The 27,899-nt window shown below is 39.8% G+C and overlaps 3 protein-coding genes across 5 annotated transcripts; all 3 read left to right on the top strand.

Moving 5' to 3' along the window:
* Window positions 1-331: 331 nt before the first annotated feature.
* Window positions 332-8,746, top strand: acer3 (alkaline ceramidase 3). 2 transcript variants are annotated; one of them, XM_076019921.1, is made up of 11 exons: window positions 332-497; window positions 2,804-2,914; window positions 3,006-3,058; window positions 3,192-3,244; window positions 4,891-4,972; window positions 5,060-5,095; window positions 5,382-5,440; window positions 5,572-5,673; window positions 5,864-5,968; window positions 6,039-6,084; window positions 6,199-8,746. In XM_076019921.1, exons 1-11 carry the CDS (start codon window positions 395-397, stop codon window positions 6,250-6,252), a joined length of 804 nt encoding a protein of 267 aa, XP_075876036.1. In that variant the 5' UTR covers window positions 332-394; the 3' UTR covers window positions 6,253-8,746. The 2 variants fall into 2 exon arrangements, with proteins under 2 accessions (XP_075876036.1, XP_075876037.1); XM_076019922.1 differs by having other exon boundaries at window positions 340-497; window positions 2,860-2,914.
* Window positions 8,747-13,380: 4,634 nt separating this feature from the next.
* On the top strand, window positions 13,381-19,408 carry LOC142884388 (neutrophil collagenase). The gene is made up of 10 exons (XM_076019940.1): window positions 13,381-13,864; window positions 14,780-15,036; window positions 15,184-15,332; window positions 15,402-15,527; window positions 16,626-16,787; window positions 17,592-17,721; window positions 17,812-17,948; window positions 18,077-18,236; window positions 18,672-18,772; window positions 18,880-19,408. Exons 1-10 carry the CDS (start codon window positions 13,736-13,738, stop codon window positions 19,023-19,025), a joined length of 1,497 nt encoding a protein of 498 aa, XP_075876055.1. The 5' UTR covers window positions 13,381-13,735; the 3' UTR covers window positions 19,026-19,408.
* A 1,795-nt stretch (window positions 19,409-21,203) lies between these two features.
* On the top strand, window positions 21,204-23,999 carry LOC142884390 (collagenase 3-like). 2 transcript variants are annotated; one of them, XM_076019942.1, is made up of 10 exons: window positions 21,204-21,350; window positions 21,674-21,915; window positions 22,010-22,158; window positions 22,291-22,419; window positions 22,514-22,675; window positions 22,781-22,907; window positions 22,991-23,124; window positions 23,213-23,372; window positions 23,483-23,586; window positions 23,674-23,999. In XM_076019942.1, the coding sequence occupies exons 1-10, from the start codon at window positions 21,252-21,254 to the stop codon at window positions 23,781-23,783; spliced, it is 1,416 nt and encodes a 471-aa protein (XP_075876057.1). In that variant the 5' UTR covers window positions 21,204-21,251; the 3' UTR covers window positions 23,784-23,999. The 2 variants fall into 2 exon arrangements, with proteins under 2 accessions (XP_075876057.1, XP_075876058.1); XM_076019943.1 differs by having other exon boundaries at window positions 22,514-22,686; window positions 22,795-22,907.
* The last annotated feature ends 3,900 nt before the right edge of the window (window positions 24,000-27,899 follow it).

Genomic DNA, 27,899 nt, shown 5'->3' with positions numbered 1-27,899 from the left:
TTATTATTATTATTATTATTATTATTATTATTATTATTATTATTATTATTATTATTATTTTCTTTCTGGGGACATTATAATTGACTCTATAGCATCACTCCAGTCATTTGAAATTGGTCCTGAATATATATATATATATACACACACACACACACACACACACACACACACACACACACACACACACACAGAGAGAGAATTGTGAACACACAGTGTTCTAATAAAGTGCAATGTACTGTGTGTGTGTGTGTGTGTGTGTGTGTGTGTGTGTGTGTGTGTGTGTGTGTGTGTGTGTGTGTGTGTGTGGAGGAGGGTAGAGGTGAGCCGGCGGTGATATGATGGGACTACAAAACCGTAAAGCTCCCACACACACTCAGCCTCCTCCTCTTTCATCATGGCTCCCTCGATAGACAGGGAGGGATACTGGGGGCGACCGACCTCAACGCTGGACTGGTGTGAAGAAAATTATGTCGTCTCTTTTTACATTGCGGAATTTTGTAAGTAAGAAAACTCGGCGATCGTGTCCAGCTACGCCAATGTCAACTCGCGAATCGATGTCCATGACTTAGCTAGCACGCCCGTTGCTGTGTGTCCGTGGTCGTACAGTCGCCCGCGACCAAAGTAAACATTTCGCGAAAGCAATTTAGCTAGTGGACACACGTTAGCCCAGTTACGCTGCACTCTCACCCTCTCTCTCACACACACACGCACACACGAAGGGTTATCCCGTGTCGACGCGAAAGCTTGACGGACACTGACTGAGCAGGGAACATAATTCTAACAGCTGGTTGCCACAAACGTAGCTCACCCGTAGCGGTGTGTTCTCTGTGGGCTGCGGGGTGTAAGGTGCACCGAGTGCTCGCTAACGTCATCATTAACAAGCTAGTAATTACACGTCTCTCAAGCGTTAGCATCCGCATTGGTATTTCTCTACGTGACTGCTATTTCATTTCATTCATACATTCCCAGACGGAACTTGTTAGCAGATCAAATCATTCACTTCATGCTTTGTTGATGAAAACGGGTTTCGCCGGAACAGCTCAGTTCCTTATTTTGTTTCTGTCTATGAAACTTTCAGTTGAGCATTAATGAGGCGCTTCTGTTTTTACTTCCATATGGTGACTCAACGGAAAAGCTATTGAGTAAACAAAGACACGTTGGCAGACAAACACACCGTGACACAGTATTATAGTTATTCATTTATTAGCTTTAGACGCCGAGAACTTCAGTTCAATACAATTCTAATTTACATTCTGTAGTTGTACATTAACTTCACACTGTAGGTTTACTCTACTTTAACGTTGGCTTGTTAACAAAAACGTAAAAATTGACTGCAACTTGCAGTTGAAGTGGTGCTCAGAATACGTTTCTGCTGTAACATTATCTTGTAATCAATAATAAATTATGTAAAAGAAAGTGACCATTTATTTTATTTTCTTAACATGTTGTTACACGAAAAATGCTTCAACATGTGCTACGGTTAACAATGCTCTGATAGGGACCTAAAGACTGAGGCAGTTCGTAGATACATATATGTATGTATGCATTATATATTGTATACATTGTGGAATACATACTGAATGGAAGCCCACTGTTTTATTTCAACTCCTTCAATTTGGTTGAGGCTCTTTCTGAACCTGGCTCTCTTTGGAATGCAGAGACTGAAGTGTGCGTACAGCGAGCACAATGACATGCTGGCTTCGCTTTATTGTTGCTGTAGTTGCAGAAGAATTGTTTTGCATTTCAACAGAGGTTCAGGTTTCAGTGACGTGGAACTGTCCACGTGTGAAACGCAAGCTTGATACCAATTTTCTATTGATGTACACCTTTCTTTCATAATGACCAGCACATGGTAACAAGAGAAAACAGGCACGTGGGCCAAGACCAAAACCTTCTGGATGAAAAATCCACTTTTGGAGAAAAAAGAGAAGCTTTCTGACCCTAACCCAAACCCTACGTATAATACACTGTATTAAGACTAAAGTATCATATCATTTGTTAACGATACTGAATTGGTATTAGTGCTTCACAAAGTGGAGAAAGGAGTTTGTTAATTCTTTGATTTTGCAGAGACAACAAGATTGTCTCACATTGTCTCAGTGAATTTCAGAGTTACTGGTTCATCTCAGTTGCCACTGAAATGAACGACACTATTCATGGTATTTGTGCTGTTACTATCAGTTACCAAAGTCCATACATTGATAAAATGTCATTGTAAGACCCATAGTGACGTGTCACCTTTATCAGATAAAGAGAAAATTATTGACTTCCAGCACTGGCAAGCATTGTTTTTTTTTAATTGTTCCGTATATCAGTTTACCTGGCTAAATTGAAGAAAATCCTTTTTTAACAATTTTTTGTAAATCTCGCAGGTTTTGACATTAGTTTGAAATTTGCCTATTTTAATATTTATCTTCTAGTGCACCCTCCTCACAAACATTTGATTTATTTATACATTTTTATTGACAGTAAGACAATTTATTTTGGAAATATTAGAAAACCACGAATAATACCAAACAGTTTGTCTTATGAGTCATGTTAATCTGCTGAACTTTCAAAATAAAACAGTTTGCAGTTTAAACATATTTTTTTGTACTAGCCATTTAACTTTGGGATTCTGTTCAGGTTATCAAGAAAGTTTGTGTTGACATGCATAAAACAGAGCTGAGCTTGTACAACAAAGCAGTAAGATTTTCCAGTGGGATGAACCCACATACTTTCATGTCACTACATTTATACCTCTGGATCTCAGAGATGTTGACATGGTTCATTCATGTTGGTATGGTCTGCTCTTATCAAACAGGGAACACTGTCAGCAACCTGATAATGATCCTTCCTCCTATTTGTGGCGCCATTCAGACTTTTCGCAATGGACTTGAGCGGCGATACGTCTGCTCTTTTCTCGGACTGGCAGGTGGGGTTGATTTAAGTTTTAATTCACTCTATATAGATTAAAGTACTGGACAAAAAAAAATTACATTTGTTGTTTTATGTGTGCTTTGCAGCTGTTGGTGTTGGTTCCTGGTGCTTTCATATGACACTGCTCTACGAGATGCAGGTACGTTAAGTTGTTAAATGGACACTATTGAATTGTGATATGTTTGCGTAATCTGTTTGCAGATGTTTATTTAACAACGTTTAGTAACCATTTAGTCCCTTAAATGTGTGTATTTCAACCACTTTTTTTTCAGCTACTGGACGAGTTACCAATGATTTACAGCACCTGCATCTTTGTCTACTGTTTGTAAGTAGCTCATCCATAAAAACTATGTTCAGAAAAACGTGTCAAGGAAAATGCCTTGGAGAAGTCATTGTGTAGACCTGTATTTGAGTCTGAAATTACACCAGTTATTGTTTACACTGCTGTTTTTCAACTGGGTGGTCGTGAGCCGGAAAATATCTTCCACTGTCGGTGACGATAATTGCTAATTGACAGCTGCAATTGCTCAGCACAGAAAACACTTACTGTGTTTTAAACATGCTAATTGAGAATGGTGATGAAATGTTCTGGTTGTGCCTTGTGATTTATGCTTGAATAAGTGACTGACTAGTTTTAATAGTACTCTAGTACACTATAGCAGTGTTTGTTTTGCATTCAACAAATGTGTACTCGGCTCAGCTTTTTCAAACGGCTTGGGTGTAGTTTCACGTTTGTTCACGAAAGTGCTGTTGAATCTGTGAAAGAGACCGAAGTTACTGAAATGTTATGTGTGTTTAAACAGCCTTACGATCAATGGCTTCTTAAGTGCTATTGATGCAATGTAATTAATACATGGCTGTTCAATATGTATCCTCTGATGCATCGTTATCAAAACTACAGTTACATTTATGGTCTTGAAAGCATGTGTCCTTTAATTGAACTGTTTAGTCATGTTAGCATACTCTACTACCTGAGGTGTAAAACAACACCATCTTGTCATTAAACATATCAATGAGTACATTTATTGTGGTACAGCGAAATAGATACAACATATTATATGTTAACTATGTAACATATATATCATATGTTGTTTCTGAATTGAACACACTTTGTTTTACCAAAATAAAGTGTTCAAGTGAATCAAACCATTGTATGAATAGCTGCAGTTCCTTCTCGAACTGTATTCAGAAGTATTCAGCCGATCCAAATGAGCACCACTGCAGAACACTGTGGTATCTTCAGCAAATGAATTACAATCCGGTACCTTTAAATCAAATTTATATCAATAATTAAAAAAATAAATAGCAATGGGCCGACATCCAAACCCTGGGGCACCACACAGAATTCTGATTACGTCTCATTAACATGGACTCATTGAGACCTGTTTTGGAAGTAGCTGCTTAACCAACTGTACCAATCCCCTGAAGCCAAAACCTCTGTTCAGATGTTGTGATGAGCAAACCTGATTCGCCCCCTCTGAAATATATATTTGAGACATTGGAAAATTGATTTTGAAAAATTGCCTCAATTTTGTCTTTTGGGTCCTGAAGCCTAACAAGCTGAGACCAACTGGTCTGGACCACACATACTGCATGTGTTGCCTTGATGAAATAAATGCAATTTAAGTTGTTGTTTTTCACCATAAGGTCATGACAGACAGTCTCACCAGACAGACAAGAGAAGCTTCCAGTCCTTATCTAGAAAATTATTGATTCAATTAGTGTCAGTGATTTTGTTGCATATTTAGTCATGACAATTAAATGCATTAGTTAAACAAATACAGTATTGAATGAGTTTAATTTGTGAATGAATGCTGTAATTAAAGTCTCCTCATTCTCACTAATACATCAACTGCTTTTGTCAGCAGTTTATTTCGTTTACATTTTTTACATGTCTAAAGTCTTAGGATGTGATGACTTGGTCCGGTGGTTGATGGATTCTCAAATGCTTCTTGTTTTCCTACTTTGTAGGTACGACTCCTTCAAACAAGAGAAAACCATCAGCATATTTCCAATTGTGTTATTGTTGATCTTCAGCGTGTCAGTAACTGTGGTGAGTGTTTCAATCAGAATTTGAATCATAACTGCACAGTAAAGTACCAATCACCCTCCCCCCCAACCCTCTTTGGTTGTTCTTCAGGTATACTTACAGTGGAAGGAGCCAGTCTTTCACCAGGTAAGCGAGTGCTCTGTAATGCTCACCTGTCCTAGATTGCTCATTATTTTCTGTTAGTACTCAGTGGGCCTCCAATCAACTGCAGCTGATCCAAGCATTGCCTTTGCAAACAGTAAGGGATTAATGTTGATAGATTTAGTTATTTATTATATTAGCAATAGTTCATGCCTGTAGTATTCACAAATCCAAGCAGAGACGAAAAACAGCAAAAAAAAAATTGAAAGGTCCCCACTAAGTTCTGCAAGGGGCCACTTAACCCCACCAGATCTCTTTCTGTCATCTTTAGGTCATGTATGGTGCTCTTGTTGCTTGCCTTGTCTTGCGCTCTGTCTTCATTGTTACTTGGTGAGTTTGTAGAGAGAATTGTTGTAAAACACACACACACACACACACACCAAATAAATTGCTTTTCAAAAAAAAAAAAGCAAAAATATTTTTTTTCCCCTTATTTATTGCATTGTATTTTTTTATTCCAGGGTGTATCCGTGGCTCAGACCACTGTGCTACACCTCCCTGGGAGTTTTTCTGTTAGGGTTCCTGCTGTGGAACATCGACAACATATACTGTGGCACACTAAGGTAAGTGTTTGTCTTAAATTTGTATTTACTTTTTTTGGTGATGTGTCTTTCTCTTCTGAAAAACATGCTTTCTGTTTTTGTTACCACAGTGATGATGTGACTATGACTCCATGTAGACATTTTGTGATGTGCATCATGCTTCATTTGCCTTATTATTAATTGAAATGGCCGTCCCCAATTACCCCCCTAGAGCGAGTAGACATACACTTCCCTCCGGTGTGGGCGTATTGACACAGTTTCACGCCTGGTGGCACATCTTCACCGGCCTTGGATCCTACCTGCATATACTTCTGAGGTAAGCTGTGCTGTGCTGCACTGGTATATTAAATGAGCGGTGACAGTGTCTAACGTTCATCCTCTCCTAGCCTGCAGATCAGGTCAACCTACCTCAAGTATCGACCAAAAGTGAAGGTACATTTATTTTCGTTATGCTATTTTTCTTTCAATGTAGTTCATGTAGAATCATGTTGAATCTTTTTTTTTTTTTTTTTTAACGTTATCTCTTTCTGTCCTCCTTTGGTTCAGTTTCTGTGTGGAGTGTGGCCCACATTGCACATTGAACAGCAGAAGATGAGCTGAAATGAAGACGTGGAGAGTAACATTGAAAAGGTGACTGCCATATTCAGACACCATCAGCACAGAGGCCTGCCACTGCCCACTGCTGGGAACTCACACTAAAGCCAGGGGGCAGCAGAGGGCCAAAGAACCACTCCAGAGAGCCTTCTGCTGTGCATCAGTGGGATTCACTGAATACAGTATATCACTGAGTTCATTTTGAAGGGAATGGAAGATTTTTCTTTTTCTTATTTTTAATCAATATTAATTTATTAGACTAGTACTTGTGTAACAACCTCATTGACTTATTTATGTTCAGTCCAATAGATGTTGTAGTCTGCTGTTTCTTCTTTGAAGTAGAGTGAAAGGAAATCATGGGCACAGAGTCATAATTCCAATTATGTAACATACCACGTTTGGTTGATCAAGACACATTCCTTGCGCGCTGTTACACAGTAAAAAGCTGCCACTTGGAACCTCATGCACATGGATGTTAGGAGGTCTAGTCGCACCAAATCTCACCGACACTACACCCAAACCCAGCAGAGTTGTGCAGTACGGGGTCTTGCATAATTAACACACCTGTGTTTGCTTCCATGTCCAAGACATGATTGACAGCCACAGCTATAGGCAGACAGACAGTGGTGTAGCTTATGTAATATGCAGTGCAGTACAAACAAAGAGTTGCCTTCAAAAATATCACACCCGTGTTGATATTCAGTATAACACCACCTACTAGTGTGGTGTTGCTTAATTAGTGCATTACATATATTATGACAATTGTATTTTTTTTTAACCTTTTAATATTGTCCCTTAATTATAAACTAATGAACACTTTATTTATAGCTCAACGTGTAACGATGGGAGCATTAATTATATAACATTTTACCGTCTAATCTATTTCCTCTAGTATACTAGCAAAGGCAATGCCTTTGGCACAAACCCTCAAGCACTTGACTATTTTTGCCGAAAGGGTTTTCCAGTGTAATTACTTCATCAATAGCAGTAAATAGAAATCATTTTTCTCTGTCTTTGAATAAAAAGTTGCCAATATAGGTTTTATCAGTAATGCCAATATATATTAACAATTAAATTGCCAATAATGATAATATAACATTATATGATGTTGGGCACGTTTTCTTTGATATTTCTGTTGGTTTTAAGTTTTGTTTTTAAGACAAAAAACATTTTATCCACAACAAAGGCAGAACTACATTGCCAGGAATTAAGTTAACATTTCTTTTTGACAAAAAATACATTGTATGGTATTACAATGGCATAACTATAAATGCTAAGCGAACAAAGGAAACCTCTGTCAAAGGTGTATTTTCTTTAGTGCAAAGACAAATGAAATTAGTTATAAAAAATAGTTGTTTTGGGAATTTTTCTTTTCTTTTCTTTTTTTTATACTGAATCCACTTAATTAATCTGCCGGAGCGAATTTTCTTCTCTTCTCTAAACAACCAGTTGTACAAGTAGACATTGTTTTGTTTACAAGACACTAAAACCTCAATATATCCTTCGTTATTGCTCCGTTCTACTCATTACATTTTAATTTATTAGTTCTTTGTACTTTCATTTATTTGTGTGTAGACATTACCATTATTGTCCAATTGCACATGTATACTTTACCCTGACATTTAATTGATGTCATTTGTAAAAAGTTTGTGATATGACCTTGAGGGGGCAGCATTTCCCAGCTTGGTCCCTGTTTCCTTGACTGGAACACGGTGTCAAATGAAGGGCTTTTGATTTCTTCTGTAAAGTCTCAGATCTGCACTGGATGTGAAGCAGGCGTTGGAAGTTAATTTGAGCCAGAAGATGCACACTAAAACTGTTGTATTGAAGCACCATAGGTGAGCTCATTTTATGGGCCTGTGTGCCGAATCATCTCTAAACAGTTAGTACGATGTGTTGATGTATATTTAGCGTTGCTTCAAGCTTTGCCATTACCTTTCATGTATTTTGTTAAGTGGCATTATCCCAGCATTAGTCACACTGTATGGAAGATAAGCGCACGTTCGGCTGTGTGTGTGTGTGTGTGTGTGTGTGTGTGTGTGTGTGTGTGTGTGTGTGTGTGTGTGTGTGTGTGTGTGTGTGTGTGTGTGTGGAATGTCAATGTGCTTTATTCCAGTAACAAGAGAGTGCCTTATTGCAGTTCCTGCAGTGTAGTCCAAGATGCCTTTGTGTTCATTGTAAACCTGTTCTCATTGCCTCGTCTGTTGCTTATTGTGTCCATAGGCAGTATACTGAGTGGACACAGTAACACCTTCTAATAGGTACTCTCTCTAATTCTGGGGTCTTCCATTAATTTCACTTGTCGCAATGTTCTGATCAAGTCGTTTCATTTCAATTGTAGCTGTGATTATATGTTGACTGAAGCTGCCGTGCCGAGGCCAGAAAAAGCAGATTGTGTCGACTTGTTTTGTTGTACTTTTGTCATATGAAAGTCTTTAACGATGTTCTGTCTTGTTAAATAAAAGTCAGTCTGTGAGATTTGTCGATTGCAGAGCAACCATCTTGTGTCATAATTTGCTGTTTCAAAGTGGCTTGGCTGTCCTTGCACGTTGCTAACAAACAAAACTAAAGTGAGGGCAGGACCATTTGATACACCACAATATGTTCTACAGCAGTCGTTTAAAGACGCGGTATTGCATCAGGTTAGATTTCCTAATGACTTCCATCCTTATGATGATGAGTCAACATATTTGATCCCATAGAACCTATGATTCTTTGTTTTGTTTTTTAATATATGTGACCGCCTCGGACTTTACCTTTAATTTCAGTTCCATCCATCCATCCATTTCATATGAACACTTTCTCCAGCACTCAGGGAGGCAGGGGGCGCTGGAGCCTCTCCCGGCAGTCTTGGGCTAAAGGGGGGGGGTTACACCCTGGATGAGTCAACGGTTTACCACAGGGCCTCATGAGTAAGACAAACAACCTTTCATGCTCAATTCAACAGTACAGACAATTTAGAGTTCTTAACCTGCCGCACGCGCATGTCTGCATGTCTTTGGAATGTGGGAGGAAGTAAGTACCTGGGCGGAACCCACACAAACACAGGGACAACATACAAACCCTCCACCTTCTCACCTTTTACTTCCTTTTTTTGTGCAATTCAAGATGCCATATAATAGATGTGTTTTTATGCACAAAGCGTTATTCTACAACATTGTTTTAAGGAGCTCATTGCGGTCAGAATGCAGGCCTATGTCTGCTGTGGAGAGTTTCTATAAGTACCAGCTGATTCCACAGGAGGGAAGCTGCCAACCACTTGCTGTGACTGTAGCTACCTGTTTCACCTGCCCCACATTACCGGTGAAATAGTAACACCATCATCTGTTACTGCTAATGACTCCCGGCAGCTGAGTGGCTCAGTGGAAGAGTGTCCAGCCAGACACCAAAGATGATAAAAAGCACTTAATGATTCTCGAGCACCACACCGCATTTTGTGTTGTAATTTTTACTACCAAGTGTTTGTTGTCTTTTTTCATCTTTGGTTGTATTGTTACATTACTATGTTGCTATAATCAACAGTCAATTTTACAAAAAAAAACATTTAAAAAATCTAATACTGGAGTGTCTATCTACAAAGGGATTGGTTCCTTAAAATAGGATTACTGAGCTCAATAATAATACAATAATACACATATTTTTCTGTTTCTTATGGTCGTTTCATATTTTTTTTTTTTTTACCAAAATCAAATATAAAAAGATTTAGATAAAAGAAGATAAATTTGCTACATGATCAAATGTAAGCCTCAACAACAAGTGTTAAAGAATCTCAGTGTTGTTGTGAAACAGATTTAATGAGATGCAACCCTCTCTTCAAATACAATACTCTGACACTAAGTAATGTTTTTATTTATAGTCAAACCAACATCAAAACAACTGTACACACCATTCACGACACAGGACCTGAGTCACGCTGGCTTCCCCCTCAAAGATTTAGTTACTAATTTGCTCCTTTACTCAGCAACACTTACATGACTCACTGGCATGTCACGGGAATATACCCACAGCCTGGGAGAAGATAAGCTGTTTGCGTGGATGCCTGTGTAAGGAGCGTGTCGAGACAGATACAGTTCACTTAGATGTCAAAAAGCACAGCGCTGTATCGCCGCAAGGTGAACAGAATCGCTGCTTGCATTAAAAACAAAGCAGGAAAAAAAAAACCGTTTGACTGTTATTGTATTGTAGTGTCTGTTCCCTTTCCTCTGAATTCTTCTCTGTCTCTGTGGTGTCTTCGTGTGAGGACATGATTACCTTGAGACTTAACTGATGGCCTGTGCGAATAGGGAGGCCCTACCCTGAGATAATTGCAAAGCTCACCCTAAATGACACGTAGTACACGGATCCATTCATTGGGACAGAGGAAACGGATTTGATGAGTTAGTGTAAACAGCACTTGTCTATATGTGAACTTTTGGACCTGTGAATTTGGAGTTGTTCACGTTGGCTTTGAGAACTGCCTCGGGACTAATGCTAGACTTCTTTGCGATAAACTTCCTATGCAATAATCGGCGTCAGTGATCCTCAATGGTCCTTCATCATCAACACATCATTGCTGCACAACAAACCACAACAATAGCAAAACCAGGTTTTGGTGCACGCTGAGCATCCATCTGACTTTTTTCATATTTGGAACAATTTCAACATAATGTGAAAGTTAATACTTAGATTAGTTTAAGTCTTGTCCTGACATCTTGACGGAATCTGGAATCTGTCAGAAATTTTTCAACGGTGTCTTTTCACTGTTACAGAATCCATACCTTTGTCTAAAAAAAGATGTCCCTATGGCGGAACATTACAGGTCAGCAGGGCATAAAACATTTCCAACTTGAAGATCACAGTGCTCACGGTCGTCCTGAGGAACCACAGCGGTGGTGATAGACTCAAGTGTCTGCTCCCAAGAGAGACCTTTTGGAGAAGCACACTCAAGGCCACCTCCCCTCCAGGCCCCAAGGAGGAGATAGACCCTCCAACCCCCTTCCTTATCTTTGCCCCCTCTCCTACTCTCGCCATTTCCCCCCTCTTCTTGTGTGATTCACTTTGGAACCACTAGATGGCAATGCAACTTTTATGGTTCCCATTGGTTGTCTCTACCGTTCACTTGTACTGTTGCTTTTCTCAAGGTTGGCCAACATTTTATAGCCTCATACAAAATATTGATATGATCATGTGCTTTTATACTGTATTGTAAAAGTGGTTTATGATATTTCCTTGTTTTTAGATATTTGCTCATGCATTGGGTCCATTAAAATGCCTGGTATTTCTCATGTGTATGTACAACTGTTTGTGGTCCTTCAAGACAGTGTCATGTGACCACCCCTCACCTTTTAAATAAGCACCTGTGTATTCCATGTTCACACCCCTGATGAAGATATAACAATCAAAACGCGTCAGGTCTCGCAGTTTGAACAAAGGGTTTTAATATTCACACTCCAGAGTGCCTCAGGACCTCCCTTCATGACTGCAGCACATCATTCAGTAAGTAGTAAGACAGTCAGTTTTCTCTTAACTTTTTTTTAACTTCTGGAATTTTTTTTCCCTTGAAGAGCATCTGAGTTTCCCTTTTCAAACATTTCCACGCTGAGCCCTGAAACGCTTACTCTTGTTCTTTTCTACGCTTTTACAGTGAATTTAATTTTGAGATGCTTCACAAGTAATTGCTTAAGTATTCATTATTTCATTTTATTTTAATTTTGTTGGGTGATGTAATGTGGTATAGAATCATGTTATAAATTTACAACGTTTGCCTTTTAAAGCTCGAGAAATCTGTGACAATTTTTTTTCCCCCCTGTTAAATTAAAACGAAAACAGTCACCCTGTGACCCACCACTGAAATCCCCTTTCCTCTTTAAATTCCAGGGACATGAATAACTTTGTGCTTCCTTTTTTTTGGAAATCAATATTTCATTTGTCCTGCGTCAGGAGAAAAAAAAAACCTGATAGTGATTATGTACTAAATCATTTTAACGGCTCACAATGCTTTCTGACACAATTTCAAGCGTGTGTTTTCTTTTCTTTCTTTTTTTTTTTTTTTTTTTTTTTTTTACACATTCCTGCTTTTTTGAATAGGAGGTGGTTCACTTGATGGAGTTTGTTGGGCATGGTCTGTTGACTTAATCTGATTTACCCTCTGATGCCAATGCTTGCTTCCACTCAACTGACTCATGCTGGAAAAACCAAAGTTGCTGAAGAAACTAAAGTTCTACCTCTATGTAAACCCCCCCCCCCCCCCCCCCCACCCCCCACACCACCACCACCACCACCACCACTTTCTATGAAGGTCTAGTCTATAATGCATTATGAGAACACTCATAAGACATTATAAAGCATTTATAAGGCTTTATAAAAGTTGTTATAAACTTTTATAATCATGTATGGCAACTTAAGGACAAGGTCCATAAAGTATTATAAGTGGTCTACATAATGCATTATAAACTTATACTGCCACACCAAAGTGTGTGAAAGAAGAATGTGAAGTCCTGGGTTACATTGCACATTACAACTTCAGCCAGTTATAAAGAGTCAAAGAACTACTCTGACATATAATAAATGCTTAGTTTCTGAAATGGAATAATGCCTTATAAACGTCAGTGATATGCTATAGGATAACTTTAAGAGCTCTAAGTAAAGTGACAACACCATATAAGGTTATTTGCAATGAAACTTTATTTTTTGGAAGTATAAGTTTATAATGCATTATGTAGACCACTTCTAATACTTTATGAACCTTGTTATAAGTTTCCATACATGATTATAAAAGTTTATACCAACTTTTATAAAGTCTTATAAATGCTTTATAATGTCTTATGAGTGTTCTCATAATGCATTATAGACTAGACCTTCATAGAAAGTGTTACCAACATTTCTTTTCTAACAGGATCATGACTTGATCTGCTTGTTCATGAAACTGAACAAGCAGTTATAAGGCCATAGTTGCTGTGCTTGACACAGATGACTTGTTTGGTGTGTCTCTGGGCTATGAGCCATCGTCTTCATCTCAACTTTCAAAATGACAATATCCTGTATTGTACCACTACTTAGATATTTGGACTTGTTGCATCAGGTCTATAGCTGATATAAATGAGTGGTCCCATTTTTAATTTCAGTATATTTTAATGACTCCTTTGCAGAAGCACTGCTGTCACTTCCAAACATCAACAGCTCATTGGGCCAGGTACTCAGAGCATCACCAAGCATAACTATATATTACTAATATGTCCTTAGTGTAGTGTAAAAGAATATCTGAAGCATTGCCTTTTCTACAAGGAAACACCCAGCAATTCCACTTCAAATCACAGAGGCATGTTTGTGATTTAACGTTTGCTTGATGACAAATAACGACGACTCCGTTTTGTGCACGGATAGACACTCTTCTGATTCTTGTTGGGACAGGAGCTTTACCACATAATTATCACTTGGTACTGCAGCTCAACGTACAGACTGTGTATCAGCAGCTGTACATGACACAGTGACAGTCTACTGACTGGCAAACATGGAGATGCTCTTCCTGAGTCTTCTGAGCCTCGTGACAATCGTCAAACCGGTGCCACTTCGACCCCAAGCCTCGCCAACGCAGCAGTCACATATGGACTTTTCTGAAGCGGACTGGGAGTTTGCACAGGTATTTACATGTTTGTTCCTATATGTAAGGGGCTTGAGAGCCTGCTAGATTTATAGTTCTATGTGCAGTGTGCTGATATTGATTTGAAGGGAGTTTTGTTGTGCACATTCTACCCAAGTTGGCTTTTGTTCCAGTGTGGCCTAATTCAGTTAAGTATACCTCTAAAACAATCTTGATTTAACTTATTTTGGTCGCACATTCACTCAGTTATTTATAACCTTTACCAGCTAATCCTGATCATAATTTGCTCCTCCAATCAACAACACTGCGTGAAATGCTTTAGGGAAATTTAGTTCAATTCAAATTGTTTATTGTGATATCCATGAAAATATGTTGTCTTTGATATTTTTTTCAATGAGGCATATACATGTAATTGTTGGTTTGAAAGATTTCCTTGACATTTTAAGATATACATTAAATGTATTACAACACAACCACTTTGCAACCATCTTTTTTGCAAAATGCTGGTAGAACTATATGATCGAAATGTATAAACTTTTCTTTGGCTATCCCTTTTAAGTCTGTTTAGTGCTATACTACAGTTTAATTTACACTGGCCATCCAGAAAAATGGCTATTAAATTTTTTTTTACAGCAATCCCACTAATCATGCCTGCACCTATAGCTTCAGAACATGGCGATGGTTGTCGAAGCCTACAATTACATGAGCGGAGCAACATTGTGCCATACATACTGTTATTATAGGCATAAAGAAACGCTTGGAATGTTTATGGCAAAACTCCAAAGCAAAGCATGTTTATCTATGCTGCACCTCTCAGTTGTGAGGTGATTTATGCCTCCATGGACTGAGCAGTCAGGCTGCATGATAATCTGTGAAACTTGGTGAAAAGGTCAGTCTCCATCCATTCCACTTTTGTTGATGAGATTGCACATACCTCTTTTCTTTCTGTTTCAGGAATACCTCCATAACTTTTACGGCCACAAATCGAAGCCAGTGAGAACAAAGCGGACTGCAGTCTCCGATGCAGGTCCTGACAGGACAACAGCACTTTGCGATAAAATCAGAGACATGCAGCGCTTCTTCGGTCTACCTCCGAGTGGGGAACTCACCCAGGAGACCATGGCAACCATGAGGAGACCACGCTGCAGTCTGTCAGATGCGGAGCCCTTTGGAGAGACAATTCGCTGGAAGAAAAGAAACCTCAGCTACAGGTTAGAAACCATACTGACCCACTGCCTCGCCATACAGCAGCTAGCTTTCAACCAACCAACACCACAACAAGGCTTTCGCTCAAAACCTTGTCCCTTAAAAGATTGTTCTATTCCTGTTTCAATCCTCCTGTTTTTGAACTCCCTCAGGGTCGTGGGCTACGACAACATCATCTCGGCTCCAAAGCTTCACAGAATCTTCAGGGAGGCGTGGAGGCTCTGGTCCAACGTTGCGGCGATTAAATTTCGCAGGCGAAATAGGAAAGAGGCTGACATCGTGATCTCCTTCTATAATGGCGGTAAGGTCTGAGGGGACTGAAGGGCAGCTTGAAGATCCATCCAAAACAATGCTCTCCTCTTCTTTGTAGATCATAGTGACGGATCTCCGTTTGATGGCAAAGGAGGGATCCTGGCCCACGCCTTTCTGCCCGGCTATGGGATCGGTGGAGACGTGCACTTTGATGCTGAGGAAGACTGGAGCTTCAACGCGACTGGTACCTGGTACCCTTACATTAGACGCCAACGAGAGAAAGTGGTCATCATTATGCTGACCTAAAGACACACTCCAACCTTGTGACTCTTGTGGCAACTCACTCTTAAACTGTTGTCATGTCAAAAAGTTCAAAAGGGCATTCTCAACACAGTTTGGTACAGTTTGAAACCATGGAGGAAGGATTTCTTTTGATGATTTGATATCCCAATGTTTAAAGTAGAGGTTTCCAATAAAGAAGCTTTTTCCAACAGTGGATCTGTGACAAAAAAGCACTGCAAAATACATACATTGAAAAATAAATATTTATTTTGGGGGGGGGGGGGTTGAGAAAGAATGAATGTAATGGATAAAAAGCACACCAGAGAGAGGTTTTTCCTGGGAGGAGTCAAACTCAGCTTGTCAAGGTAAAAGGTGAAAATCAGCAAAGACAAAAAAGTAAATATATGTTCCTCAGTTCGCAACCATCCCCAGGTTTGTTAATTTTATATTACTATATTTCAATTTAGAACAGCTTTGTGTTGCATTTTCAGCTTTGCAAATACAATGACAGTAGACATGATGTTGGCTGGTTTGACAGAGGAGTAGCCAGAGGATAAGGGTTAGATGTAGGCAGGTTTCACCGTTCTATAGAATTCTAAAAATATAGAATTAAAATGTTGCGAAGGAATTCTTATTAATGTTTTCCCTGTGTCTGCGTGGGTTCTCTCCAGGTTCTCCAACTTCCTCCCACAGTCCAAAAACATACCTATGAAGCAAATTGGGAACTCTAAATTGATTTTAGGTGTGTATGTGGATGGTTGTTTGTCTTTCTTTGTCTTTTTGTGTGGCCCTGCGATGAACTGGTGACTTATCCAGGATGTCACCATGCCTTCACCCCAAGAGAGCTGGGATAGGCTCCAGCAGACTCCCCGCAACCCTAAACTGGATGGATGGATGGATGGATGGATGGATGAATGAATTCTTATTGAAGAAAAAAATAAAGCAACCACAACTAATACATAGACTGTTTGAACATGCAAAGTGTTGATAACACTTTGTTGATAACAAAGTGCCTCAGGTTTTACGTTGGAGGATATAAAAATGATGTACTGTTTTCCAGGATTCAACCTTTTTGCTGTAACAGTCCATGAATTTGGTCATGCTCTTGGCCTGCACCACTCCTCTGACCCTGGAGCTGTCATGTATCCAGCTTACAACTTTGCCCCTGATTATAACCTTCAGCTTTCCTTCCGTGATGTCAAAGATGTCCAACACCTTTATGGTACGTTAAACTAATTTAAGAGGCTACCGTGTGAAAGGAGTTGTTTTAGTTTTCCCTGAAGCTGACTGCAAGAAACACATTCACAGTTACCACAGACAACATGAAGATAGATAGATAGATGACATAGCACTTAGTAACATAATAACTAGAACAATGTATGATGTGTTTTATAAGACTGTGTATATTACTATTTAATAATAGCAATATTGTATATACCACGAACAATACATACGCACAGTATTCGTAACACTAGTTAGTAACACTCACGCTATCATGATGAATTTAGTGTGCATGTCATCCATTGGCAGCAGCTGCAGCAGCAAAACCACAACATCCTCTTTGTTGTAATGTTTCTTCATGCATACTTGAGAAAACAGTTACCAGCATCACAACTTTGGTCTATGAACACATATTTTGACATCCCCCTACTATGTCCAGAAGAAAATAGTGCATTGGTTATTTCTTCAAATGAATACCTTACACAGTTAGACATTTTGCTTAGAAATATGTAAAACATTTAGTTGACATAGAGATGAAACATGCTGGCAGACAATGTTGGGAAAAAAACAGAATCAATTCATATGACACTTAGCGTGAGAAATAAATACTGTCCATTTATCGTAGAATGACATCATCATAAGTAATCAACATAATAAGTCATAACTTAACATCTGCGTCTGATTTTGTAATATTTGCTCCGATGAATCACTTTAAACAGTCATTTTTACTGGACTTCTTTTCTTTTTTCCTCTTTAAAGGATCACGTTGCATTATGGCATAACTGCTCATTTGTGTCCCTGGCAGGGGTCAGTCCCAATTTTGCCTCCCAATTCTCAAAAAACCCTCCTCCGAGAACGCCTGACAAATGTGATCCGGATTTGTCCTTTGACGCTGTGTCAGAATTACAGCAGGAGCTCCTGTTTTTCAAAGGGAGGTACGGTGGACACCATCAAGCTTGGCAGACCCGATGTCAGCTGGAACATCCTCTGAAAAAAACTGTGGCGATCATACTCTGTCGTTTCAGATTCATGTGGCGCAAGCACCCAAATTTCATTGAAACCGGCATCACCCTGATCAGAAGCCTGTGGCCCAATGGCGTCCCACTGCACTTGGACGCCGTCTATCAAAATGTGGAGAGAAATGTTGTTCTTTTTTTCAAAGGTAAAATAAATGAACCAAAAGTAACAAGTCCTGTATATGTTATTTATTTGAGAGTCATACCAAAGAAAAATGATTGCAAGAAATCCTTTACATCAGATTTACAGATATGTTTTTCTTTTCTTCTCCAGGTCAGCAGTATTGGATGCTGAGGCAGTTAGAAGTTCAAGAGGGTTTCCCAAGAAACATCTCCAACTTGGGCTTCCCTTCCAGGATCACGTCTGTAGATGCAGCGCTCCACTTCAGAAATGACCACACCACTGTGTTCTTCACTGGACATGAGTGTTGGAGGTATTTAAACAGAGATTAATTTTAAGGAGCTGTAGCAGAGGAGATGCATCAAACCCTCATTGGTGATAGGAACATGGCAAAGCAATAAGTTAAGCCATAATGAAGTAAATTCCAGAAACAAAACAATACAGAGCCAAAAGCGAAAGGCTATATCTTCTGATTGATGCAGACAATATATCATAGAATAACCAATATATCTCACTTTGACTTTGTATATAGGTCATATGGACATTGTCATTTGACACTGTCCAAAATAGTGAGGGTCACGTTCTGTCATAAAATATTTATCCTATAATGGTGAACACGCAGAGAGCAGCTTTATTGTGGAGAACATGGAGTTCTGTTGAGTCCCAGCTTCTTTCATGTGCTGCTTATGATGTGCATGCTTTGATTGTCTAGGAAGACAGATGTTCACCATTTCTTTTTTTTGTGAAGGTACGACGAGCAGCAGAACAGGATGGAGGGATCACCAGCGCTCATTGAGCAGCAGTGGCCAGGGATTCCCTCTCCGATAGATGCGGCGGTCTTGTATGAAGGTAGCGCAGCTCTCGGATTTTACTCTCCTGTTGACGGTGCACAATTTCATTTGTCACAACATGCCCCTTGTTCAATTGATGCGCACGCTGCACTTCTCTCCAAACAGGTTTTGTGCATCTGTTCAAGGGAAGCGTTCGCTACCAGTTTGACCTCAGCGCCAGGCAAGTCGTCTCGACTGGCCCCGCTAATGATCTTCTGGAGTGCAAGAGGCATCCCGGCAGTGAAATAAGTTCAGAGAGGATAACAGAGTGACACATCTGATGAAGCTTTTGCAAGGCTCAAGTGGCATGTGTTGAGCAATCGACTCAATGTACATGGGAACTAACAAATAAGCCGGGAACTGGGTAAATGTCAACATCAGTGTTTAGCAAGATGTCATAATGATACAATTCACACGGTGCAACTACATTCTTTTTTACATGTGTCTGTGAAGTGGCAGAATAAGTATGAGTGTGTCTCAAGGATTTTTTTGATATATTTTTATATGTACATAAATGTAGTATTACGTAGATATATATTTTTTTGCATCGTTCCACTGTTGGGTCTGGTGACAACAGTCTTTTTTTTTTTTTTTTTTCCAAGTCCTATATTAAAAGTGGTTGTTGCATTTAGAACCATTTTGTGTATGAGTGTCTGTATTCACTTGTGTTGATCAATATTTCACCAGACATTTCACCATTTTCACCAGATATTACTGTGGTATTACGATGTCCGTCCACAATTATGCAAACACAGACCAAAATGTAGCTTTCCACTTCACATTTCTTGGTGTGGTGACAGGATGAAACCTGCTTTCTGGATGGAAAAGAACTAGACTTGAGTCATATTAGGAGAAAACCAGCCATTCATTCTGGTTGTGTGTGTGTGTCATTAATTTATGACCCTTACATGGCTCTACATGTCAGTGTGGCAAGGCACAGAGGGCCCGGGCAGGCTTCGAATCCCAGACCCCCAGGTAATAGCCACGCGCGCTTAACCATTCGGCCAAAGGGATATCCCCTTGGCCAAGTAGCCAGGGCGCATGATCAATTGAAGGCATAGTGACAGGACCGCCACTGTCACATCAGCAAACGCACAGTATGGACAGGAAATGAAATCAGCACAATAGTGCATGAAAGACCAACCATATAATAGCAATGTAGACACGGTGTATCCACATCCTCTGTGCCAACTGCCTACGTGGGGCTCTTCCAAGGGCACCCAGAGGTGTTCCTAAACCAGCCAAGAGACACTTGAGTCTATGCAGTGTGTCCTGGGTGTGCACCCAGGCCTCCTCGGTACTGAGCTTCTCACTCTACCTCTATGGGGGGAGCCCGGCTACTCTGCCGAGGAAACTCATTGCAGCTGCTTTTATAAGTGACCCCAATTATTTCACTCATGAGGCAGAGTCCATGACCATGGGTGAAGGTCGGAACGTAGGTTGACCGGTCAACTGAAATCTTCGCCTGTCGCCTCAGCTCTCGCTTCACTATGACAGACCCAGACCCAATTTGCCTGTCAGTCTCCCGCACTGTTCTAAATGAGAAAACATTATATGTAACGACAACACAAATAATTAAAGAAACAATGTAATTTCAACCAAAAAACTAAATACATAAGAAGTTGGAATTTAGGGATTAAAAATTCATCTATTCAACCTGATAACTGACTACATTCTGTTATATTGCACATATGTTGTGTGTGAGAGTGTGAGAGCCTTTAATGGTGAACTGTAAAGACACTTTAACAGAAAAACAACCAACTAATAATCCCGGTCCCTTTTAAAAAAAAACAATTATTTCATGCCCTTTTTAAAAATCAGGATTAGCAAAGCAGTTTTGTAATTTATGTGAGAGTTTAAACCGCAGTGTAAGCCTGGAGTCATGAAAAGCTTTTTTTAATTTATTGAATCTACTTCAGGAAACAAATAAGTTGTAATGAGTGGGTTGGGAAACTCCTTCTAGGTTAAGTCACAATGACAGGTTGCACAGTGCAGGTTCCAGCACGCCTGGATTTCTCATACAGCTGTGAGTCAGAAGGAAATGTACATGTGGAGTGAGAAAAACAAGATATTTGCCATTTTGTAGCTTTATATGGTATTAAATCAATTATAATTTGATATTTTTGCATGTTTAGGTGTCACAACTGTCAAAAGTTTTTTTTCTTCCTCTGCCTCCAAAAAAAAAAAAAAAATGCTTGTTTTCTGTTTTTCTACATTATACCCCCACAACCACCAAGATAAATAATGAATAAATACATATAATTATTTTGGATTACACAAAAATAAAGGCTGGTACCAATTCTAATAGCATAATGTCTTTAATTATTATTTTTTTTATGTTGTTATGGGAATCCCAAAGTCCGATGAGTAATACTAACTTCCTCTAATTTCCAAATAAGGAAGAGCAAGTCATTGAGCGGAGGTGTAACACACCCTGTCCACGGCCTATAAAACTGCAGCTCCAACACAGGACAGCAGAAGTTGGTTTCAAACCAAACATGAAGACTTTCACGGCATGCATTCTATTGACCTTGGCAGCTGCAGTCCACTGCATGCCAGTGGCAGACATCACAGAGGTAGATGAAGCCCTTGCAGAGGTATGGACACTTACTTTCTTTGTTTTGTTATGCTTGTATACAAAAAAAACAAAAAAAAACTCTCTCTCTATATATATATATAAATACATATATATGTATATATATATATATATATATATATATATATATATATATATATATATATATATATATATATATATATATGTGTATATATATATATATATATATATATATGTATATATATATATATATATATGTATATATATATATATATATATATATATATATATGTGTCATAATTTATTTCATGTACAAAAGTAAGGTTGATGCATATTTTCATGTCAAACACTTTTTTGTTGCAGAGCTATCTGAGAAGGTTTTTCAACCTGACAGAAGAAAGCGGCCCGTCGGTCAGACGCCGGATCAGCTCATTTAGCCTGAAGCTCGGAGAGATGCAGAGGTTCTTTGGTCTCCAGGTCACCGGGACGTTGGATGAAGACACCGTGGGTTTGATGAAGAAGCCCCGTTGTGGCGTTCCAGACGGCAAATTTGGCCAGTACTCCACGTTTGGAAGTAAATGGCAGAAGAACAACCTGACTTTCAGGTAAACGATCGAAACAAGGGGCCGCTGAGGAGTCTTTTTGATTTCTTGCTTGCAATCCATTGTTTAACGGGTTTTCCCACCCCACATTTTCCAGGATCGTGAATTACACGCCCGACATGCCAGAGTCACAGGTAGAGGATTCCATTGAAAAAGCTCTGCAGGTTTGGGCCAAAGTCACCCCTCTGAGATTCACTAGAATCTACACTGGCACTGCTGACATCATGATCTCCTTTGGTGCCCGATGTGAGTACTAGACATTGTTTCTGAGGTGTTTCTTATGTCAACAGTTTTCACGCCTTTTAGCCAATGTATTGTCTGGAAATTTTTTGCTCGTTTTCATATAAACAAATATTTTTTCCCTTCCTTCAAATCCAGCACATGGTGATTTTTATCCATTTGATGGCCCCGGTAACACTCTGGCTCATGCCTTCGCCCCTTCTCCTGGCATCGGCGGAGACGCTCATTTTGATGAAGATGAAACCTTCACTTTCAGGGCAAATTCCGGTAAGTTACTTAGTTATTTTGAAGAGGTGTTTCATGCCATCAGTTATAATGAAAGTTTTGGTGCGATGAATTGTTTGGTTTTTTGTTGCTCTAGGGTATGTTCTCTTCATGGTGGCTGCCCATGAGTTTGGCCACTCCCTGGGTTTGTCCCACTCTCAGGACCCTGGAGCTCTCATGTACCCGGTGTACTCGTACAGAAACCCTGACACCTTCGTTCTGCCCAGAGATGACGTCAACGGCATCCAGTCTCTGTATGGTGAGTGCCGACTGACTGGATCATTGTATTTGCGAAAGCAATGACAAAGTCCTTGTTAGTGACTCCGAACTATGAAAGGTAATGTGGTCATATTTAAACCTCTAGGTCAAAACCCTGACAAGAATCCTGAGCCCCAGCCTGAGCCGCCAACCACTCCTGATGCATGTGACTTAAACATGGTTCTTGATGCTGTTGCCAGCCTGCGAGGAGAAATGCTCTTCTTCAAGGACAGGTTAGTGTTCAAACTTTAGTACCAATAAGAGTTTTCGGTCTACATAGAGTGTTGAACGGCTTCCTTTTGGTTTGTGCTTTCAGCTTCTTTTGGCGCAGTCACCAGCAGAGCTACTCACCTCAGCAGAGTCTCATTACAAACTTCTGGCCTGATGCACCCACCAACATTGATGCAGCATTTGAAAACAGGGAATCAGACAGTGTCTTGCTCTTCAAAGGTACCGCACTTGCTTTTTCTATGAACCTTTATCTGATGCAATTTGGAGAAAATAAAATCATTTAAATAACCTTTTTCTTTTCTTTTAGGACGTAAAGTCTGGGCTTTCCGTGGTTATGACATCGCTGAAGGCTACCCAAAGTCAATTTCAGCTTTTGGTCTCCCTAAGAAAATGAAGAAAATCAATGCAGCCATTTTTGATGAACAAAATGACAAGATACTGTTCTTTGTAGATGACTACTACTACAGGTGTGTGTTTTTATTCAACATGATTGAAAACAAATTTGAATAGCTGATAAAGATTTAATTTAAAAAAGGTTTAGCATAATAGAGACTAAGTTTATTTTTTTCTTGTTCAGCTATGATGCACTCAAGAAGACTATGGACAAGGGATTCCCAAAGCGGGTGGATGAGACCTTTTCTGGGATGACTGGAAAGGTGACTGCAGGTTTTGTGCTTAGAGGTAAGTGCAAGTTTATCCAAAGCTTCAAAGGGTTTCAAAGACATCTTGCATGATATAGAGAATTAACATGAGTCCTGTGTTCTACAGGTTATGCTTACCTCTACAGTGGACCCAACATGTTTGAGTTCAGCATGGCCTCCAAGAGACTGTACCGTGTGCTTAAGAATGACTACTTCTTGAGATGCACCAACTATTAGACTTCTAGATTTCTTCATGTGGCCACTGGGACACAATCAAGTTCACCACAGTCAAGGTGTTGTTGAAATGTGATTATGCTTCAGGATAGATAACAATGTTGCCATGCACTTAAAGCTGTAGCATGTTTGTATGCACTTGCTAAGCGCAGCACTTTACATTTTCCTATGTGTGTTTATTTGATTAATGCTTCTGTCTAATTGTTGTCTTTACTGAAGTGAACTGTTATTTAAATTTTGAAGTTATAGAATTATCTTAATATAATATATACATTATATTGCACAGCAATGGGCATGATGGTACTGTATGAATGTACACATTTCTGAAAACTGGATTTTAAATGGCATATGAAATAAAATTTGTCAAAACTTATTTTTAAATTGTCTCTCCTTTCACTTTATATCGGAAAAATATTTGCTAGAGGGGTTTTATATTCTAATACATGTTTACATACATACAACAGTTTCAGATTTACTCTTAACTCCACCCGGAAAAAAACAGGTTGCACTTTGGGTTGGTAATCGTTGTTATTGTTGAGATTACACATTCATTTGAGTTCTTGGGATAAATAGCCATTTTCATTCATGTTTTTTTTTTTTTTTTAAGACTGAAAGGACTACCATCAATATATCCATCCACCCATCTTTCCAAGTTACTCCTGCTAGGTTCCGGTGGTTTGCTGGAGCCTATACCAGCTTTCATTGGGCGATGGCAGGGTTCACCCTGGAATTAAATTTAGACCCTGGTTCACACTGTTGGGACACACTCTTGTCCTGAAAAAGGCATTGGTTCCAGAGCATAATTCTGTGGTGGACACTAATGGCAAAGCCGTCGGGGAGGGATGGCATGTTTAACACCAATGAGGCTGAACAGTTCAATATGGTCAGGGACTACGTTTCGAAGGAGCAATTAAAAAAAAGCCAACAAATAGAAATACAATGAAAAGGCACACAGTCTAGTTGGGAAATTGTACTGCCAGCTTATTCAAATAAAGCTATTTACAATTCATATAAAGCTATTTACAACACACATATTGGTAAAATAGCAAAGTTAACCCCAGCCTTAATAACTAACACACATAAATATTTAAAGAAGGTTTTTAAGAAGGTTTCAAATCAAGTTTCACAATATAAAAAGTTGTCCTTAAGTTTTCTGTTTATATTCATTTAAAATCTCTATCAGATGATACCTAGACAAATTTGTTGAACAGATCCAGTCTTGCTCCAGCTCATTTGAGAGGGTCCCTTACATAGTCCTTCCCAGCTTGATAACTTTGTTGATAAAGACTCTGTTGCACCTTCAAAAAGGAACATGGCCAAGCACAGTAATATGGCCCAATGGTATAAACTGCAAACAAGTAGACTGAAGCAGATATGCCACTCAACCAAAAATTAGGAGTCTTTAGTGCTGTGGCAGAATATCTTGAAAACACACAAGAAGTCGCTTCACAATGCTAGAGCAGCTTACTATTGAGCTTAAATAGATGAATATGTCACATGTAAAGAACAAAGGAGAAACTGTAAGGCGAGTAGTGGCGGACACTATGCATACTTAAAGGGCACCTATGATGCTTTTCCACTTTTCTGAGCTTTAAAAACTGTTACAATGTTGAACCCTATCGTCAAACGATCTCGATATCGTCAAATAATGACGTTCATGCGTTTGGACGTGAGCCCTGCAAATTGTTGGGCATGGTTCTGAACGCTCTGTTCACGGAGACTTTTTCAACACTGGGCACGAAATTACGTAATTGTGTGCCGGAGCTCCTTTCATGGCCAAGCTCCGGCACACTCTCGGACTGGTTCCGCCCTCCCCCGCTCTGCCCCGGAAGTGATGTCGCAATGCGCTGCTCTAAGAAAATGTTTTTTTTGGTGTCAGGGAAATTAAAAAATATAAAATAAAAAATACCGAGCGACTACCGAAGCACCAAGGACCACAACCGTCGGAGTGGAACGAACAGAGAAAATGTTGGAGGTTTGTTCAGCCTAATGCGGATGCGATGGAACACCGGACTGCAGCCAGACCCCTCTCGTCCGGTCGGCAACGGGAGTGAGACGGGCTCGACTCGGCCGGTGAACGACGAGAGAATAGTCAGCCACGGCAATATTTGAAAACATGTATGATGACTGTGAGTGTATTGTGACCTCAAGCAACATTAGTTTTAAGACTACTTGCAACGTACAACCGCTGAATGGTGTTGATGAACTGTTAGCCACCACCGCTAACTCCGTGCTCTGCTTTTTATGTGTGTTGTGTTCGCTGGCAGCAAAACTGAAGAGGCAGCGATTTTGACTGGCAAGTTTCACTCCTTATAGCGATGTTCACGCTGCCAGCATGTCACATGGGTTGTATAGAGCTCTTCCTGCTTTGTGCTTGGTGTGGACGTAAGTTGTGCAGATATTCTTGTCTAATAATAAACGACTCTATGACTGAAGTGATCGTTTCAGCTACATATTTTCTCTGCTAGGACAGTGTTTTGATACAAGTCAACAGTATGAAACCAAATCATTCTAAGCCCTATTAAAATGTCTCGCAAAAATACAAAAAAAAACATGGTCAGTACACAAAGTACAATATATTTCCGGGGACACGGAAGGCACAAAAAACGTCCAGGGACCTTCGGTCCGCCTTGCGGCCGTAACTCAGTACGAAGCTGGATTAGCCGCTAAACAGCTGCTAAAGGGTGAAGCCTTCACGACGGTAAGTGTTTAAATTGTGCCTGTTTTGTAAAGTTTGCCGTTTACTCTTCACTCCCGCACCGGCAAACTGAGGAAGTGAGGCTCAGCAGCGACGAAGAGTGTGACCCCGGGCGGGGGCGTGTACCGGCAAGGCTGGGGTGGAGTGAAGTGAAACAGAGCGTTTTCGTGGGACGCAGTAAATACGAGGAAACAAGTCGCGAGATACGCAAATCCAAAAAGCTTTCAGCGCGGAAAATCGTGCGTTGCTGCTCTGGAGGGGCCAGATATCAAATACAAAAGCCCGAAAATTTGTATAATAGGTCCCCTTTAAAAGGTCAATCACGTTAAGGTCCGGCCAATAATGGAATCTTTAGCTCGAGAATTACCTGTCTCAAACCCAGTGAAAAAACAACCACCCCAAAAGAAACGATCATTGAAGAGTATTAAGAGATCATATGCACTTTTTTCACTTTATTGCAGTTCAAGATGGTCATGAAGATAGCCGATGTTTCTGGTTGGAACTAGTAGAGGCCATAAGCTTATGGTGATGTGGCTGAATCGCCGAAAAAGGGCACTTGGCTTCAGTGCAGCAACAGTCGCAATTACAATATTTCAGACCATAAATGGGCGAGGGTGGGGGAGATTGATATGCTGTTGATTCTCCTATAGGATGAAAGTAAGCAGATTCATGACTGTTGGGTGTGTGTTGGAAGAGATAAATTCCACAATTCCTTCTCCTCCTTCAACATGTTCTTTCATTCATGTCAGACGGATTCCAGGTGAGGTTGGCAACAGGAAGGATGAAGGTGTGTACAATACCAAGCACAGTGGTGAAATTGGTGCGGTTGGAACCTAGTGTTCAAACTTATTAATCAGTAATTACCATCACACCCCTCACATACGCACTGGGTGTGTGCTGATTGTATTCCCACTACCGGTACTAATAATTCACTTATTATGTGCAATTAAAACATTGTGAAACATGCATGAACTCCTCTAATATGTTAGTTCTTGCTCTTGATCAAAGTAGACATAGACATAGACATAGACAGACTTTATTGACAGTAGCCGCCTCCCTTCTATCTGTCTTGACATAGGATTTGTCTTGGCTGGTTCACAATGACAAATGGTAAGTAGTAGTAGCAAGTGTTTGCAGTTTCCAGCAATAGTTTCAACCATCTTTCTCATACATTTATTGTGTTGTATTGTATTGTAGGTTTTTTTTGCATGTGTGGCATCCTGAGTTTCATTCAGTGCCTAGATGGATCTGCGGGGAGTGCAAGACAAAGTTGTGACTTGGTAGCCAGGATTAACATGTCCAAGCTAATGTGTTGCCAATGCCAAGTTCTGCATGCCTGCCGTGAATTGCATGCATTGCCCGCTTCGATCTTTATCAAACATAACTAATCTCTGTGCTTTCTCCTTCATGGCCACACAAAT

Source organism: Nelusetta ayraudi, unplaced genomic scaffold (assembly GCF_046127955.1).
Source record: "Nelusetta ayraudi isolate G7.1 ecotype Tasmania unplaced genomic scaffold, CSIRO-AGI_Nayr_v1 ptg000011l, whole genome shotgun sequence".
Classification (NCBI taxonomy): Eukaryota; Metazoa; Chordata; class Actinopteri; order Tetraodontiformes; family Monacanthidae; genus Nelusetta; species Nelusetta ayraudi.
The sequence above is the reverse complement of the archived record's forward strand: the minus strand, read 5'-3'. Positions and strand labels throughout refer to the sequence as shown.